The 19311-nt window shown below is 38.7% G+C and overlaps 1 protein-coding gene across 1 annotated transcript in view; it reads left to right on the forward strand.

The window, feature by feature from the left end:
* Positions 1–704: 704 nt before the first annotated feature.
* SOS1 (SOS Ras/Rac guanine nucleotide exchange factor 1) overlaps positions 705–19311 on the forward strand; it is a 54969-nt gene continuing 36362 nt past the window's right edge. Inside the window, exons 1-6 of the mRNA XM_070734695.1 lie at positions 705–1494; positions 8136–8261; positions 10824–10955; positions 12155–12319; positions 12864–13073; positions 16339–16482. Coding sequence (XP_070590796.1) covers positions 1408–1494; positions 8136–8261; positions 10824–10955; positions 12155–12319; positions 12864–13073; positions 16339–16482 — 864 coding nt within the window. The 5' untranslated portion in view covers positions 705–1407. The remainder of the gene's footprint in view (positions 1495–8135; positions 8262–10823; positions 10956–12154; positions 12320–12863; positions 13074–16338; positions 16483–19311) is intronic.

Below are 19311 nucleotides of genomic sequence, written 5' to 3' on the forward strand. Positions count from 1 at the left end.
TATACATATTTACATATTATGCTTCTATTTCAGCTCTTTTATTTTTGCTTTTCTATGCTCGATCCAATGGTACTATCTATTCCCTATTTCAAAATACTTTCTGGTCTTTCAAAATACTTTCAAAACACAAAAGTATTTCAAAATACTTTCTGGCCTCCCAAGTCAAGTTTGCCTGTCCATCTCAGAGCATTTATATACTGTATTTGCTAATTATTGTGCTTTCTGGGGGGTTCCCAAATTTTTCCAAAATTGGGCAAATATGATCCTAGCCGTCGTGGTAATATGAAGTATGAGATACTTAATGCTCTTAGTATATTATTCTTAAATATTCCTAAAAGGAGTTCCGGTGTGAATTCTATTTGCAAATGGGTAATTTCTTGTATCCATTTGGGTATCTTAGTCCAAAATCTTTTTGTGTCAGGACACAACCGCAATTAATTTTCTTAAAGAGTAATCGAAGTTATTATTGTGCTACCAACATAACGCCACACATCTTCGTAACTGCATGGCGAAAACACGCCTTCAGCTTCCTGTCATTTCACGGAATCCGCAACGTTCGTTTACTGTCAAACCAATTATGTGAAGGAATCCAGTATTATCCCGCGTTGTTTTGTTTTGAATGTCCCAAGTACAAGAGACCGACGACGGATAATAATGAGTCCTCCAGGCTACAGGGGGCGCTCGGGCAGACATGGCCTCCCCACCCTCTTTTTCCAAAGCGCCAAACAAGCTCCGCTCAGACATTCGGTTTTCGATTCTCGGCCCTTAGATCGAGCGGAGGTTATGGTTAGCTCGCAGCCTCACTTCCGCACTTCGGAGGAAGAGGAAAAGGGAAAGCAAAGCGAACAGTTTCCAAAGAAGACGCTTCGGGAAGAAGAAGAAGAAGAAAAAAAAAGTGAGAAGAGTGACTGAACCCGAAGTGCGCATGCCCAAACAGCCTTCGCCCGCACTGCGCATGCGTCGGCGGTTATAACCATCAAGACAAGGGAAGAATCCCGAGAGTTCAAAGCTGCAGGCGAGACCCTGCCCCTTTCTCCGGAGTAACCGTCATTTCTCCTCTCGTGGACGGGTTTCCTAACCCCCCCTCGGACCTTTTTTTCAGTCTCGGACCCTGTCAAGGCGAGAGATAGAATGTCCGGTGGTGTCTTCTCCCAGGCCGGTCCCTGAGTGAGACAAGGCCGGGACGGGACGGCGGGTGACCGGGAAAGGGATGTCGCCTCCGTCCCCCGACGTTGGGTTTTGCCGCTGGCGCCTTTGGCGGCTCCCGCTGCCTCGGTCCTCCTCCGGTGGTTCTGGACGCTGCCCGCGACCTTCGCTCCAAGACCGGGAGCGACGTCGGGCTCGGCAGTGATTCCTGTCCTTTCCCCCCCACCCCACCCCTCAGGGGGGCGGGACGGGGCAGGCAAGATGCAAGCGGCTCCGCTGCAGTACGAGTTCTTCAGTGAAGAGAATGCGCCCAAGTGGCGGGGTCTCCTGGTGGCCGCCCTAAAAAAGGTGAGGGGGGGCGTCTTCTCCTTGCAGCGCACAAACGCCCTCGAGAATGAAGGCTTGGCAGATGAGCCCGTGAAGGTTAGCTCACGCAGGTGAGAGAGATACATTAGATCAGTGTTTCCCAACCTTGGCAACTTGAAGCAATCTGGACTTCAACTCCCAGAATTCCCCAGCCAGCATTCGCTGGCTGGGGAATTCTGGGAGTTGAAGTCCAAATAGCTTCAAGCTGCCAAGGTTGGGAAACACTGCGTTAGATAACGCCTGAAGATTAGATATATACTGTTATATAGTAGTTAGCGCCTGGGGTGGATGACTGTTGGCAATTAGTTGAGGGATTTGGTAACAGTTTGAATTCGGCTAAGTTGCCCAATTTCCAAAGTATTCTTCATCCAAAGATTGCTGACAGAAGTTTCCATCCTTTCAAATTCTTGGCAAATAAAAATATGCTGTATTATTGAAGCTTCCATCTTCCACTCACACCTCTGCAATATCCTATTCATGTTCTCCAGGGATTTGGTAACTTTCCGTGGGAGAGAACCTATACCTAGTGGAGATGCACCGGGGAATTGTGATAATCAAAAGTCAGTGGATTTTTGGTACCTGCATGATTTGCCTTAGGGGGAAAACATCAGCCTGCACTGTCTGCAAAATGTATAATAGACTGCAATAGAAATCCAGGCACTAATACAGTGGTACCTCGAGATACGAGTTTAATTCGTTCCGGACCTGGGCTCTTAAGTCGAGCAGCTCTTATCTCGAACGACTTTTCCCCATAGGAATTAATGTAAATAATTTTAATTGGTTCCAGCCCTCAAAAAACTCACAAAGTTAGTCTAAATTATGCAGAAAGACATGTTTTTAATGAAGAAATGTACATGTACATATAAATGAATAATGAAGTTTCTTTCACTTAACTTGTAAACTTTCTTAAACTTTTAAATTTACATATGTTCAACTTCTCTGCCACCCAATCCTGTAGGACAGAGGTCCCCAACCCTTTTTGCACCAGGGACCGGCTTTAAGCGATCAAGAGAGGAATGGGTGAATGAATGGACGGAGGGTGGGAAGGAAGGAAGGAAAGAGGGAAGGGACAGGAACAGAGGAAGGAAGCAAGGAAACTTATGAAAGGGGAGAGTAAGAGAGGAATGAGTGAAGGGAGGGAGGGAGGGAAGAAGGTGGGAAGGAGAAAGAAAAGAAGAAATAGAGGAAGGGAAGGTAAAAGAGAGAAAGAAAAAGAGCAAGAAAGAAAGCTGCAAGCACCCCCCCCCCCCCGAGCCCCCCAGGCCGGCTGCAACCTTTTAAAACACGCGCGCCGCTTCGCAGCTGTCTCCTGAAGCCGAACGCGGAAGTTAGCGTTTGGCTTCAGGAGACAGCTCCTTGGCGCTTGTATCTCGAATTTGGGCTTGTAAGTAGAACAAAAATATCTCTCCCCTCCCAGCTCTTATCTCGAGTTGCTCTTAAGTAGAGCAGCTCTTATGTCGGGGTTCCACTGTAGTTGCTGGCCATGAAAAGACATTAGTCTCTTGTATCTGCTTAGAGACAAGTATTGGAAAGTAGTAGTTGAAAATAGATATGGGTCATTCTTTGTCAAGTGGACCAGGTGAAATTGAAGCCTTATTTGAAAAGAAACCATTACAAAGACAACATATATGATAGGGAAAAACATGCTCTTTCTAATGAAATAAAAATGAAGCTGATTGAAGGTGAGAAAACAGAAGAAGCTGATTGAAGGTGATGAAACAAAGCTCTCTATTTTCTCACCTTCAATCACCTTCATTTTTATTTCATTAGAAAGAGCACGTTTTTTTCTGTCATATATGTTGTGATGGTTTCTTTTCAAATAAGGCTGCAACACCTAGTCCACTTCACAAAGATTGACCCATATACTGTATATAGTTGAAAGTAGTTGAAAATAGCCCCAGCAGTTGCTGGCCATAAAAGACATCAGTTTCTTGTATCTGTTAGAGACAAGTAATTAGAAAGGGAGAGGGGGGGGAAAGTTGAAGGAACTAAAAGAATAGGAAGACAGACATGAAGGGTATTTTCCAAAAATAAATCGGATTACTCACAATAACATGCACAAGTACTTCAGCCTATTAGAGGGAAAGTTAACTAGCCTTGATATATTAGAAGAAAGACTACTTCAACTATTTGTGAGAAAATGGGGTTTTGCTTTGCTTTTCCTAGAGCCATGTATTTTCCTATCTGTTATTTTAATTTTGAATGGACACGAATCAAGGATTTTGCTGAAAATACATAATTCCGGATTAGGTGCTTGGATAGGAGACCACTTGGAAATCTTATTTGGTGTTTTGGATCCTATGATGAAAGGCATTATATAAATCTATCGAATAGATAATGCTGTACAGTGAGCATATGAGTATGTTTTCTTAGCCTAGCCACATATTTTAATCTATATGCATGTATTTCTTTCAAACATGCATCATGTTTAATTCTAATTCTCTTTATATGTGCTAGCCTAGTTTTAAACCAGGTTACTCTGAATTAAAGTTAGCGTTGATTGCAGATTTCTTATACACAATTTAAGTGAAGATGAAAAAGTTATAGGTTTTTGCTGTTATTTTGTTTATGATAATGACTTTTCTGTATATTATTTGTATACTGCTGCATGCATTGCATTTACTTGATTGGAACAGTGATCTAAGGTTAAGTATTTCAGAGTAATTTTAAATATGTCAGTGTGACATCAATGGCTGTGCTTAAACTTTTATACTCAAGTTGAAAAAAACGTAAGATAAAGTTTTGCAGTTGCTCCCCTACTTTAGTTTGTGTACTGGAAATGTGAGAGTTGAATACTACTGCAAGCTACAGTTTAAAGGAAGTGTTACTATCAAGAGTATCTGTATTTTGTTTATGTTTTAGCTTTATTGCCTTCAAGAGTACAATGTAGATACACTGCAGTCCCTCCTCCATTTTCCCCCCATACTATTTTTATGGCAGAGAGTGAGATAGATGAGATGAGATAATGATCATCCCATGTCAGCAAATAAAACCTCTATGGCTAAATGCTGAATTCATAATCATTATCCAACATCTTAAATTTACACATTGGTGGCTATATGGTAATGTTTCATTGAATGTTGACACCATTTAAATAACTTTTAATCTAATTCTGCAATAGTAATATACAAACACTTTTGAATTGCAACTAATATCTATAGACACACAAATACAAATACTTGTACATATACTTAAACTACTCGCTCTTTTCACATTTAGCTAATAATGTTATCTCCTTTTATTTGCTAGCCAAATCAATCAATATATTTACTATGCTTATTTAGAAATCTTAGCGTAAGTCCTACTCATAAACAAATGCTTAATTGATGTAATTGGATTTCAGAAATTAAGCCTCATTATCTAATTTGGACAAAAGACCCAAACATACATCAACTTTGGCAAAGGAGGAGGATATGAAAACACAAGCTGTGGTCTATGTCTGTTTTAACCTCATACACTATTGGAATTATTTTTGCGTTGATTTCTATGTTCTATTCTAGTTTTCTAGATGATATATGTTGAACTGTATATAGAAAAATAATGTAAACAAAACATGAAAGGAAGGAACCAATAGCTTTGGAAAGTAAGTCTCCTTTATTCCCAGCTTTGCTGGTATTTGCTGACCTAAGCAGTAAATGAAGAACAACTTTGAACTTTTCAGATCTATGCATTGTTGTATTTTAAGCATCCCCCTATTGAAGGCAAGGGTTATAGATTAACTATACTAGTGATGGTGAACCTATGGCCCGGGTGCCACAGGTGGCACGCGGAGCCATATCTGCTGGCGAATGAGTCATTGCCCTAGCTCAGCTCCAATGTACATGTGTGCCAGCCAGCTGATTTTTGGGTCACACAGAGGCCCTGGGAGGGAGTTTTTGGCTTCCAGATAGCCATTGAGGGGATGGAGGAGGGCATTTTTACCCTCCCCAGGCTCCAGGAAAGCCTTTGGACCGTGGGAAGGGCAAAACACATGCCTACTGGACCCACCAGAAGTTGGGAACCAGGCCATTTCTGGCCTCTAGAGGGCCTTTTGGGGGCGGGGAAAGCTTTCACCCTCCCCAGGCATTGAATTATGGGTGTGGGCACTCACGCATGCACGATAGTGCATGCCCATGCTCTTTCGGCACCCGAGGAAAAAAAGGTTCGCTATCACTGAACTATACCATTGAATGCATAACTGGTGAGTCCAACAGTTTGAATTCAGCTAGGCTGCCCAATTACCAAATTATTCTTCATTCAACCATTGCTGACAGAACTTTCCATCTTTTCAAATTCTTGGCAAATGAAATACAGTGATACCTTGTCTTACAAACTTAATTGGTTCTGGGATGAGGTTCTTAAGGTGAAAAGTTTGTAAGATGAAACAATGTTTCCCATAGGAATCAATGGAAAAGCGATTAATGCGTGCAAGCCCAAAACTCACCGCTTTTGCCAGCCGTTTTTGTGCTGCTGGGATTCCCCTGAGGATCCCCTCCATAGGAAACCCCACCTCAAGACTTCTGTGTTTTTGCCATGCTGCAGGGGAATCCCAGCATGGGAATCCCAGCATCGCAAAAACGAGCACTTCGCTGGCAACGGAAGTCTGGAGGTGGGGTTTCCCAGCAAAGGGCGCATCAGGGGAATCCCAGCAGCACAAAAACGAGTGCTTCGCTGGCAACGGAAGTCCGGAGGCGGGGCATCCCAGCAGCGGTGGTGGGTTTGTAAGGTGAAAATAGTTTGTAAGAAGAGGCAAAAAAATCTTAAACCCCAGGTTTGTATCTCGAAAAGTTTGTATGATGAGGCGTTTGTAAGACGAGGTATCACTGTATGCTATATTATTGGAGCCTCCATCTTCCACTCACACCTCTGCAATATCCTATTCATTTTCACCAGGCAACAGAAATTTAGGACTGCACTCTTAGATAGCTTTTTAAATGATCATTGTAGAGAAGAATAACATTTTCAGGTGACTACTGCTATTGCACAATATTTTTCCAGGACACATTAAATGATTGAAATTTGTGAGATCTAGGGGTTTCTGGAGTTCTCATACTGATAACTCACAAGATCTGACATGTATGTATGTATGTATGTATGTATGTATGTACAGGATACCTAGCCATTAGATAAACATAAGGGAAACTCTGTTAGTTAAAGAGAACATTATGTACCGAGGCAATAAACCTATGAGAAATTGTTTGAGGCGAGCAATCAGATAATCATAATCTTTATTTCCTGCTTATAAGGTTTTTCAATATCTGATTGGCCACTGTTAAGGGCAGAGTGCTTAGTGGATCTTTTACTCAAATGTGATAACTAAGGTTTTCTTTGATTAATGATGCCTATTTAATAAGCATCAAAATCAAACAAACTACACTCTGGCGTTAGTTTGTTCTACAGTCAAATAATAGCCTTCGAATCTCCTTTGTTTATAAAATAAAAAGGAGGGTATTCTGCATCAGATATTGTTGTCTGATCAGTATCTAATTATATTTCTTATTTGCTTCAGATACTAGTCTTTTTCGTCAAATGGGTGCTAAATTTATTAGCATTTGATTAATTAATAAACTAATTAACCCTAAAGAATTGTGCTAACATGAGTTGAGTCTTTATGTTGTCTGCTTTACAACTAAAAGCATATGGTTTTTACATCTCTAAATATTTATGAAACTTGACAATTGAAAGCAATGACATTTTCTAAGTGAATATGGTGGTATTTTTTAAAAACAATAAGTTTCAATTAAGGTAAACATTATAGGAAAATGAATCAATGCAGTAGTGTTTATTTGTTTTTGGAAAGTATAAATGAATATTCAGATTTGCTGCTGTTTCTAAATACTAAATTATAAATGCCACTAAAGCAAGAATTACTTCAGTATCTTCATGTTATGCTTTCTGCAGATAAATCAAATTAAACTTATTTTATACATCAAATTTAGAAACAAATTGGTCAATCTGTTGAATCTTCTGTGTTACTCAAGGTGAAGTTTAGTATTCCCATTATTTTGCTCTTTAAAAGGTCGTTGCACTATTTCTTGCCCATTTTCCCAGCAAAAACTAAAATATACTATAGAATACTGTACATAAATGTTAGACCTTATATTTCATATATAAATATAAATATTTCATCACCTATATATTATGTATAGCTTATTTCATATGTTTAAAATAATAAAAGATATCGATATCTGTGTTAATTGCAAATTTCCTTTTCCCTTGTTTCAATATTCCAAGAAATAAGATTTTTTGACAGTTTTTAATATGCAATTCCAGTCATTTTAATTGCAATCAAAAATGGTAGTCAGTAAAGGAAATGTGTTAATTACCATGTCTGCTGGTTTAAAGATGACCAAGTCAAAGATTTTATACTTTTCTGAACACTTTCTTTCCTTTGTATTCAATTTCATCTAGTGCGTTCATAGTGGTTCACAAATCTGAACCGGTAATTTTCGATATACAATTTGTCTTGACCCTAATGTTGCTTTCATTCTTTGTGCTCATTTTCCTTTCTACAATTTAAATACTCTCGATGTCTAATGTCTGAATCTTAAGATTTTAATACGGCTTTTGTGGGCCACCGGGCACTTAGCTGTCCACATTTTTGTATTGATTTTTTAATAAATGCAATTATTTGTTGAATATAGGTCCAGATGCAAGTCCACCCTAAACTATCTTCTACAGAAGATGCTTTGCAGTATGTTGAGGAGTTAATTCTGCAGTTACTAAATATGCTGTGTCAAGCTCAACCAAGAAGTTTCTCAGATGTAGAGGTAACTTATATTGTTCAATTCTATACATTATTGATGCTCTTCTTGTTGGTATATATATAGTCCTCAACTTAAAACTCTTTGTTTACTGACAGTCAAAGTGGCTGCATTTAACAATTGTTATAAAACCAGGTCTGATTTGATTTATGACTTCTAATGATAATTCTGTTCTCAATTGTGATCACAAGTCACAAAGGACCTACCTGTATTAAAAATGCCCATAATTTATTTTTAATTTATAGATGAGTATAAATTATGTATTGAATTGTTAGGAAATTTTGACATAATTTTGCTATGTTGCATTATTTGTTTCTACTGCTATATTCTATTTCTTTGGCACAAAGAAGGGATATGGGATGTGGGAGGTTTAGAAATAGGAAAAATAAGTAAGCAAGTAAATAAAATGTTATGAAGCAGCAAATTGGGTTTGAACCTGTTAGGATGTGTTGGTATCTACGACTGCAGAATATACTAAACACCAGCATCTTTGCTACTGCAGAATTTTGCAATTAAAATGTTAGCTGATTTGAATATTCCGAATAAAATTTTAGCAGCTGCCTATATCTCTGAGCATGACTCGAATTAATGGTTCATATCTTTATATTCAAAATATCTCAAATCCTAAAGGTCCTAAGTGTATTCCCCTCATTAAGCCATTTGTGCATTAAAATAATTGAACGAGGATCTTCTCTCCGTATCTTTGTAAGGGAAGTGTAATATGAAGGCATTCTTTAGGGACATTGCAGTTCTCAAATATTCCCCTGAAGGGATATTTCTCTAATACCATTATAATTATTTTAAGTCAAATAAATTGTTATTTGCTTAATTGTTTTAAATGCTTATCAATAGGAATAGATTTATATGCTGGCCCAAATTGCCAGCTTACAAATGTCAGCATATTGGCCCCAACAATATCAGTCCTCATTTTACTAACTTCAGAATGATGGAGGGTTGAGTCAACCTTGAGCTACCAACAGGTCATATCAATTGTGCATAGTTTATTTTAGCCTATCCCATTATATTTTTTTATTCAATAATTTGCCGTCCATGTTATGCATTGTACTTTGTAGATCAAATTAAATACAAAGTTTAGTTTACCTTATTGTCATTGTACATGGTACAACAAAATTAAATGCCGTCTTCAGTATACATTATAACTACAAAAATAAAAACACAAACATACATACTTTACATTCTGTATAATTGAAATTGAAAACCCGATATTGTACTATACCAGGATTATTGCCCTGGGATAGATGCTGTATTTCAGCCTATTTGCCCTTGTTTTTATTATCCAGTACCATCTGCCAGGTGGTAGTAGTTCAAAAAAAGAATGCCCAGGATGAGATGGGTCTTTAAGAATGTTTTGTACTTTCTTAAGGCAGCGGGAGCAATAAAGCTCTTCCAAAGAGGGGAGAGGGAAACCAATGATCTTCTGGGCAATGATGTTTTATCCTCTGGACTGCTGTCCTATCTGCCACTGTGCAATTGGTAAACCATACATAGATGCAGTAAATTAAAATACTCTCTATAGTACAGCCGTAGAAGGCCACCAGCAGTTTTACATTCAGTTGTTTCCTGAGAAATCTCATGTAGCATAATCTCTGATGGGCCCTTTTGACCAGTGCTGCAATATGAGCGCCCCAGGTCAAGTCTTCTTTTATGATAACACACAGAAACTTAAAACTGTCTTCACTGATAAGCAAGGGCTAGATGTCTGATCTATTCCTTCTACAGTCCAATATAAATTTCTCAGTTTTACTTGTGTTAAAGACCAAGTTATTGTCTCCACACCACGAAAGCAACCATTCTACCTCATCTCAATAGGCAGACTCATCCTCACCCCCTGAAGATCAGTCCCACCACTGTTGTATCATCTGCAAATTTAGTAATAGTATTACTAAGTGGAATGAGTGGAACTGCAGTCATGTGTGTAAAAAGTATAGAGCTGTGATGGCAAACTTATGGCATGCATCATATATCAGCTCCAGCGCACATGTGTGCTGGCCAGCTGATTTTCAGCCTTGGGGAAGACCCTTTTTGCCCTCCCCATGCTTCAGGAGCTTCCCTGAAGCCTCTGGAGTACAAAAAACAGCCCAACGGGCAAACTGAAAGTTTGGGGAAAAGGACTCAATTTGCCCATTGGGCTCTTTTTCACAGTCCCATTTTTGGCACACAAGAAGAAAAAGGTTTGTCATCACTATTATAGAGTAAGGGACTCAATATGTAACCCTGTGAGGTACCACTGTTAAGAAAAAGGACTAAAGAGATATAATTATCTAATCTGACCCTCTGAGAGTGACTAGACAGGAAATCCATAATCCAAAGGCAGATTGGATAAGAAAGTCCAAGATCCATACGTTTAGACCCTGATCTATGTGGAATTATTCTGTTAAATGCAGAGCTAAAATCTACAAAAGGCATCCTCGCATATCTCCACCCCAACCCCAATGTAAAAAATATATCCCCCACCCCCAAAAGTAGCTTTAGTTCCTTAGGACATGGTAATGCAAAAAGCTATCTACTGTTTATATATTTAACTGTACTTCCTCTGTGTGTTACAAGGATCGTGTCCAAAAAAGTTTTCCTCATCCGATTGATAAATGGGCAATAGCTGATGCTCAATCTGCCATTGAAAAGAGGAAACGAAGAAATCCATTATTTCTTCCAGTAGAAAAAATTCATCCACTCTTAAAGGTAAGTAATATGAACAGAATATATATAAGATGTTCCAAATTCAATAGGTTAGTTTTTCTTTTTCAAATAAACAGTAATATTTTGAGTGAGAAGCCAATTTCTTAAAACTTATAAATAGAATTTATTTTCCAGTCCATTTAGAACTTGTTTGAACAATCTGGCATTCTTAATTAATTAAAATTGTAATTAGATATCTGCTTATTTTAACTGGCATTAGTAACTAGTCAGAAAGTTTGACTGCCAATATGCTGCTTCTCCCATTACTCTGATGAGGATTAGATGATGGAGAATTCAGAGCTGCTTCAGCAAAGCAAAGATCGGGCATTATCCCTACCCTTCTTTAGGTTGTGAAAAGGATTTATTCCTTGTCATATGTGTATGTGACACATGATACTTGGAGACTTGGATACCTAAACTTGCCATAGCTCTGGAGAAAGACTGAGGATTATAATTTTCATAACATTACATAATTGAAAGTGATCTCAGAGATCATATAGTCTAATCATCTGTTTCGTGGAGGATCTATTAAAACATTTTGGATAGATGGCTATCTATTCTTTGTTTAAATACTTCCAGTGAAGGGGAAATGATGCAGCCTTCATGATACAACCTGATCTACTGGTTGACAACTCTGAAAAAAGTGAAATAATAAACCTGTCTCTGATCCAAGGCATAGTGTTAATGCAGGTGTGATCTATTGGTCAATTCCCCATAACAGCCTTATTCCATATTGCCAACATCGTTTCCAGTTGCCTTAGTCTGGGCTGCCTATTGTATAGGTTTTGTTTTAACTGTTTTATTCTGTTCCTTTTATTGAATTTCTAAGCTGCTCAGAAATAGATTAAAAGTAATGTGTATTCTTAGCCAGTCTAAATGCAAGATTTAGGCACTCTGGACTCTGAAATATTTAATTAATTGTTACATGTTCCAGTATAAATGCATGAATTATATATAAAAAAGAATTAAGCTGAGTTTTAGCGTTGAATTAAAAATACAGTGTAATTCTAAAAATGCACCAATGTGTCATCTGAGTTACTATACTTTGTTCAATAAAACACTAATAGCAAACATTTGATTAAATAGTTCAGCATGTTTCGTTGTGCTTTGGTTGAAAAATTTTCTATATTGAAATATACATTTATTATATTATATACATGTCTGGGTATAATGAAATATTAAAATAAGTTTATCTCTTTCAGGAAGTCCTGGGATATAAAGTTGACCATCAAGTATCTGTTTACATTGTAGCTGTATTGGAATACATTTCTGCAGATATTTTAAAATTGGTTGGAAACTATGTACGAAATATAAGACATGATGAAATTACTAAACAAGACATCAAAGTAGCAATGTGTGCTGATAAGGTATGTAGTATACAGTCATATTTATAACTTGTTATCGTAGTACTTGCTGAATTTAAACATGAACATGGGCTTTTGAAAAGTAGTAAATTGTTTGTCTTAGCGTCATCTTTCATACTAATATCTCAGTCCTCCAACAATGTTTCTAAAGGCTGCAGCTTAAAGAGGAAATAATGAACATCTCCTTTGCACTTTCTATTCTTCAGTTGGTGATTTATGATATTGGTCAGTATTGATCAGTATTTCTGAATGAAATTCTTTAATAGAATCGTGAGATTCTGACTGTTGTATAATTCTTTATAAATAACATATTTCCTAAGTGTCAAATAAGGTTGTGATGAAATATCCACTTGAGTTGTTATGCTTATTTAAAGTATGGTATCATTGCTGATAATAACATTTTCCTTCTGCCAATGTGATTCTCAGACAAGTACTTGCTTATATATTGTATTAATTTTCACACTGAAAGTTCATTATTCAATTGTGCAATACAATGTATTCCCCCTTTTTGATATCTGGTATGAAGATCTTTCACTTTTTCAAACAGGTATTGATGGATATGTTCCATCAAGATGTAGAGGATATTAGTACCCTAACGTTATCTGATGAGGAACCTTCCACATCAGGAGAACAAACCTATTACGATCTTGTAAAAACATTCATGGCAGAAGTTCGACAATATATAAGGGAACTGAATCTCATAATAAAAGTTTTTAGAGAACCTTTTATTACCAATACAAAATTATTTTCAGGTCATGTAAGTACCTTGAATTTTTTATATATATATTGTTAGCATTATTCAGGAAAATTATTTTATTGGAGAGCTAGATTAGGAAAAAGCATAAGAAAAGGATAGGATAGGATAGTTCTTTATTGGCCAAGTGTGATTGAACACACAAGGAATTTGTCTTTGATGCATGAGCATAGCATCTTAAAATCAAGTGCATTCTTGCTATAAAATATAGATATGCTTTAAGAGTTTAATATAACCACTTGAGACCCAAATTCTGTTAGTTACCTACATATCTGTAATATACAATATATGTATACCAGCTTTCTTCTAGAGCTAAGATATAGTCATCAGTTGAACCTTCTAAAAGTTTGATAAAGCTCCTAGAATTCCTTGAGACAGACATAGAGATGATGTCTGACACACTGACATTATTAAAAACATTTTGAACATACCAATATATAAAAATCACCATCAAATGCTCTTGAATAGTCTTCATAACACGAGGATGTCTTTATAGAAAGTAAAAACAATATCCTCCTTTGAAAAAAGACATTTTCACAATAGAGGAAAGGAGGAATCGTCATCTATGCTTGGTAGTGAGCTAGGTAAATTGTGAATAATATTAAACTATTGAAGATGGTAACTAAGGTGGTAGACTGGCTACAAACCAGGCATAACAAGAAATACCACTTACCTGCAAGTAACTGGTGGGACTGCAAAATAGACAAAGTAATTGAAAATTAAGAAATTAAATTGCTCTGGGACTTTATAATTCAAATACATAGGCAGTTGTCATATTACATCCCAAACTTAGAATTTCTTAACAATAAAAACAAATAAATCTGACTAGTGGGCATTGCAATACCTGGAGACAGCAAAATAGAAAAGAAAGAACACGAGAAAATAAAATACAAAGATCTGCAAATAAAAGTAAAACAACTGTTGAAAAAGTTGGCAATAAAATGATGTTCCAGTTGTTTTGGGATTGCCCCCAAGGCACTGTTACTATTAGTACTCATAGCTAAAATTGAGACCAAAATTTCTGTTGCTAGGTGAGACTGTTAAATGAGTTTTGCCTGATTTTATGACCTTTCTTGCAAAAGTTGTTAAGTGCATCACTGCTGTTATTAAGTTACTAACACAGTTGTTAAGTGAATCTGACTTTGTCAAAAGGTTACAAAAGATGATTTCAGGACACTGCAACTGACATAAATATGAGTCAATTGCCAGGTGTCTGAATTTTGTTCATGTGACAATGAAGATGCTGTAACGCTCATGTGAAAACCAGTCATAAATCTTTTTATCAGCGCCATTGTAACGTCAAATGATCCTTAAATGAATGGTTTTAAGTCCATTCCATGGATAGGTAGTCCTTGATTTACAACAGTTCATTTGGTGACCTTTCAATGTTACACATCATTATATCATTTTATTAATCATAATTTAGATTTTTCATAATAGGGGCCAATTGAATCCTGTAAATGGACTAAAATATTATGGTGAGCTTTCTTTTGAGGCAATTTCCTGCCCAAAATGGCTATAAATGCATATAAGAATAACATTAAAACTTAAAAATGTCCAACAAATTAAACCATTCAAATCTTTTCCAAGTTATATATCTATGTGTATAATGCACACACACACACACACACACACACACACAAACACACTAAATCACTGTACTTTTAATAGATACAGTAAAAAAGCTGTCTAGATGTAACATTCTATACATTTTTGCTTCCTCATAATTCTAATTTGCTAATATGTAACATAGGAAAGAAATAAAACTGATTCTGTAAATAACAGTCTGTGACAGTGGTTCTCAACCTGGGGGTCAAGACCCCTTTGGGAGTCAAACAACAGTTTCACAGGGGGTCTCCTAAGACCATGGGAAAAGACAAATTTCCCATGGTGTTAGGAACTAAAACTTATATTCTGGCGCCTTGGAACATATGTTTACAATCCGATTAATCAGGTGTTTACAATGGGGGTCTCCCTCTGACCTTCCTGCCAATCAGTTTAAAGTTCTGTTGGGAGAATTGGTGCTAAACATATGGTTTGGGGTCACCACAACACGAGGAAGTGTATTAAGGGGTCCCGGCATTAGAAAGATTGAGAACCACTGGTCTATGAAATGTTGTACAGTGTTCCCTCGATTTTCGCGGGTTCAAACTTTGTGAAAAGTCTATACCACGGTTTTTCAAAAATATTAATTAAAAAATACTTCACGGGGTTTTTCCCTATACCACGGTTTTTCCTGCCCGATGACGTCATGTGTCATCGCCAAACTTTCGTCTGCCTTTAATAATTTTTTAAAAAAATAAACTTTAATAAATAAACATGGTGAGTAATAATCTAAATGGTTGCTAAGGGAATGGGAAATTGCAATTTAGGCTTGTGATACTGTTCATAGCCAAAAATAGTGTATTTACTTCCGCATCTCTACTTTGCGGAAATTCGACTTTCGCGGGCGGTCTTGGAACACATCCCCCGCGAAAATCAAGGGAACACTGTAATTCTCACAAAAAAAACCCTGTCAAATAAAGAAGTTACATATTTTGTATTTCTCCTTACAATCCTTGATTTACAACTACAATTACGATTGGAACTAAGCAACGTGCTCATTAAGTGTGTCCCATCTGATTTTACAACCTTTTTTTCTCCTTGTCATCGTTAAGTGAATCCAGTTTCCCCCACTGCTATTGCTTATCAAAGTCCCCTGGAAATCTCATGACCCTGAAATGCTGCCACTGCCATATGTACATGCCAGTTGCCAAGTACTCAAATTTTGGTCATGTGATTGCAGGGACACTATAAGTGTAAGGACTTGTCGTAATCACTTTCCTCAGTTCAGCCATAACTTTCAACAATTATTAAATGGTCATAAGTCTAGGGCTACCTGTGTTTGTTAAAAGTATGTGGTATCAATTATAAATTAGCAGTCCTAAAATATCATTATGTGGTTATAACAGAATATATGTGTATTTATGATTCTTGGCTAAAAAAAAAGTTAAATTACTAACCACAAACTGGAAAAAAAAACTTTTCTGTTTTGCTGCTTCTTGCTTTTCTGAGTTTTAAGTACAAATCTAATTAAAGAAGATAATCTGAAGAGCCTTATGCCTAAAATGAGTGTCTGTAGGTTATGTACTCAGTAATGAGATAAATAGTGAAAGTTGAATATGAAAAGTCCATTGTATAGAATACTATTTCATTATTTCCTATGTAAGATGTCCCATATCAACAAATTTAGTATTTAAATTTTTCAATTCCTACTTTTTTTTCACAGGATGTAGAAAATATATTCAGCCGAGTATCAGACATTCATGAACTTAGTGTGAAGTTGCTAGGCCATATTGAAGATACAGTAGAAATGACTGATGAAGGCAGTCCCCATCCCTTAGTAGGAAGCTGTTTTGAAGATTTAGCAGAGGTAAGTAATATTATAATATTATTTATGAATGGGCTACTATTTTCCTGTTTCTCTGACTTGGGCATATCATTTTTAAAAAAAAAAACTGTCATGTTGTCAGCAGTTTCTTTTGGCCCCAAGGTTGAAGTATGACATTGCTATACTTTTTAACTGTATTTAGCAGATTGTGTTCTCTGTGGTTGTATTTCTCCGTACTGAAGGAGCGGGTCCAGCAGTCACATGGGTTGCTCATGTCCAATCCGGTGGAACTGAGCCTAGTGTTAAAAAAGCTTGCCGGATCCGCCCCTTCCCCAGAATTCGCTCAGTTCGCATATCCTGCGGTTGTATTGTGATAGCTCGTTCAACATTCTAACACCTTCCCTTCGATCTTTTTCTTCAAAAGTAGTAAGAATTGTTTGATTATTATTATTTACTTGCACGAATAGCGCCAGCCGTTTGAGGCTCGGCTTTTTTCTTTTGGAGAAGTTGCGGTTTCGTTTTCCCCCGGCGGTTTTGCCGTGTACGATTCCCGCTGCCGCTTGTGGATTCTTTTAATCCCTTGGCCTGGAGGACTCGGTGCAAGTATTGATTTATTGATTCATTATTGTGTATGATTAAAGGGCTTTAATATTCCTCCTGCGGAGTGAGACGCCTTCTAGTCTCCTGGACTTAGTCGATCGCTTTCCCTTTTAAAAATCCTATTTCGGAGCGATTTTTTTGGCGCGAAGGCCTTCGCGCCCTTTTTAAATTTAGGCCTCTCGTGTTGGCCTTCTGCCAGCCGCGTAGGCCTCAGTCCACCGCGTGGATCCCGGAGCGGGCCTTGGGACGCCCAGGCTTAATTCTCCACCGGCTAAGCCTCCAACCAGAGTGCCTTGGTTTACTTAATTGAAAAGTTTAGGGAGGCTGGGCCCCGCTGGATCTGGGGACACGAACTCTGGGTTTGCCCAGATTGCCCTCAAGTCTCAGCAGCTTCGAGGCCTCGAAGCAGGATCCATTCCTCTTGGGAAATACTTGAAATTCTTCTCCTTAATTATTCAGTTATTGGCTCAGCCTTGTCTTCTGTTAATTGTCAGACTATGGCTACTTTTCCCAAGAGAGGCACAACTAAAGGTCCCAGAGAGGCCAGGCCTACAGGCGATGAAATTACTAGTATCCCCCAGGCCTCTTCCTCCTCTTCTCCAGGGGCCCGCCCCTCGACCAAGGTCACCAGGGCCGAGAAGAGAAGGGACCTAGCCCTACAAAGAATTCATGATAAATCAGCAAAACGTTTGAAAGTACAGGCCCAAGTACTCAGTAGTCAAGACCCCCCAGAGGCTTCTAGTCTACCTCCTTCTGGGGTCCCTGTGTTATCTCTGGATGAGCCTAACCTAGACAGACCCCAACCTAACCTATGGGGCATAGGTCCAGAGGAACCAGATATTATTGAAGATTCCCCCCAGCCAGGATCTTCCCAGGCCTTTAGGGATTCTTCTGCCATTCCTGCTGATATTTCTAGTTTACCTCCTGAGTTCCAATCTATTTTTTCTGTGTTGTCCAAGGCCATTGATGCCAAACTCTCTACCATCAATGAGCTTTCCTTACCTCCTCCTCCTCCTCGTCCCTCCCGCCCCTTGGGTTCCTCCCCAGCGGTTAGAGCTCCTATTCAGGAGGATTCAGATTCCTCTCAGGACGAATATGAGGATTTGGAGGATGATGAGGATCCTTTTCAAGGCCTTTCAGATGATGAGGAATCCCAAATAAAGGTTCCTTCTCCAATTACTATTTTTCCTTCTCAATTGTTCAAATCTCTCCTCCTCAAAGCTAGAATTTCTACGGGATTAGCGGCCCAGGAGAAACAAGCCTCCACTTCCACTGATCCCCCGGAGGAGAATTTACCTTACTTCACAGAGGAACAGGAGGATAACGAGGTAATTCCTATGCCTAAATTGTTTAAAGATGCCTTACTTAAACAGTGGGATTTCCCAGCCTCTGGCCTTAATCCCTCCACCAAGGACAGAAAATTGTACAAACTTTCCTCTTCCTATGAAGAGCTCCTATCCTTTCCTAAACCGGATGAACCTGTCAAGATCCTCCACTCGGCAGCGGCTGTGCCAGGCAAAGCGGAGGAAGTCCTCCGCCCAGAGGACAAGCGGATTGAACAAATGCTCAAAAGAGGATTCACCGCAGATTCCTGGGCCATTAAAAGTTCTGCAGCAGCTTCCTTTTTCTCCAGAGCCATGCTTCTGTGGCTTCGCCAACTACAACAGCATATTCCTCCCGATGACTTGAGAGGTCAACAAGACTTCAACAAAGTCTTTGCTGCTGCCCAGTACGTGGCTGATGCCACCTTGCAATCTACTAGATTTTCTGCCAAGTCTATTGCAGCTTCTACAACGGCAAGAAGACTCCTATGGATTCGCCCTTGGCAAGCGGGAGTACGCCAGAAGTGGCAGTTATCCCAGGGTCCCTTAAAGCGCGACCTTCTTTTCGGTGATCTTCTGGATCCACTCCTCACGGAAACCACGGACAAGAAGAAGGTCTTGGGCCCAACCACCAAAAAGGCTACCAAAACGCAGTCCTTTCGTCGTCCAGGGCGCCAGCCAGATCAAGCGGCTGCCTATCAGAGATCTCCAGGTCAGTATTCCCCCCGTTTTCGTTCCCAAGGTAGGAACTCCAGGGGCAGAGGTTTTCGCTTCCAAAGGGGAGCGTCCTCTAACAGGGCTTCAAAAAAACCTAGATGGTAATTTTTCCTCAATTCCCATAGGGGGTCGCCTAGCCCATTTCGCCTCTAATTGGCGTCTCACCTCCAAGGACCCTTGGGTCATTGACACTGTTCAATCAGGCCTTCTGTTAGAATTTGTTTCTCCTCCC

This window comes from Erythrolamprus reginae, chromosome 1, assembly GCF_031021105.1.
Source record: "Erythrolamprus reginae isolate rEryReg1 chromosome 1, rEryReg1.hap1, whole genome shotgun sequence".
Lineage (NCBI taxonomy): Eukaryota > Metazoa > Chordata > Lepidosauria > Squamata > Dipsadidae > Erythrolamprus > Erythrolamprus reginae.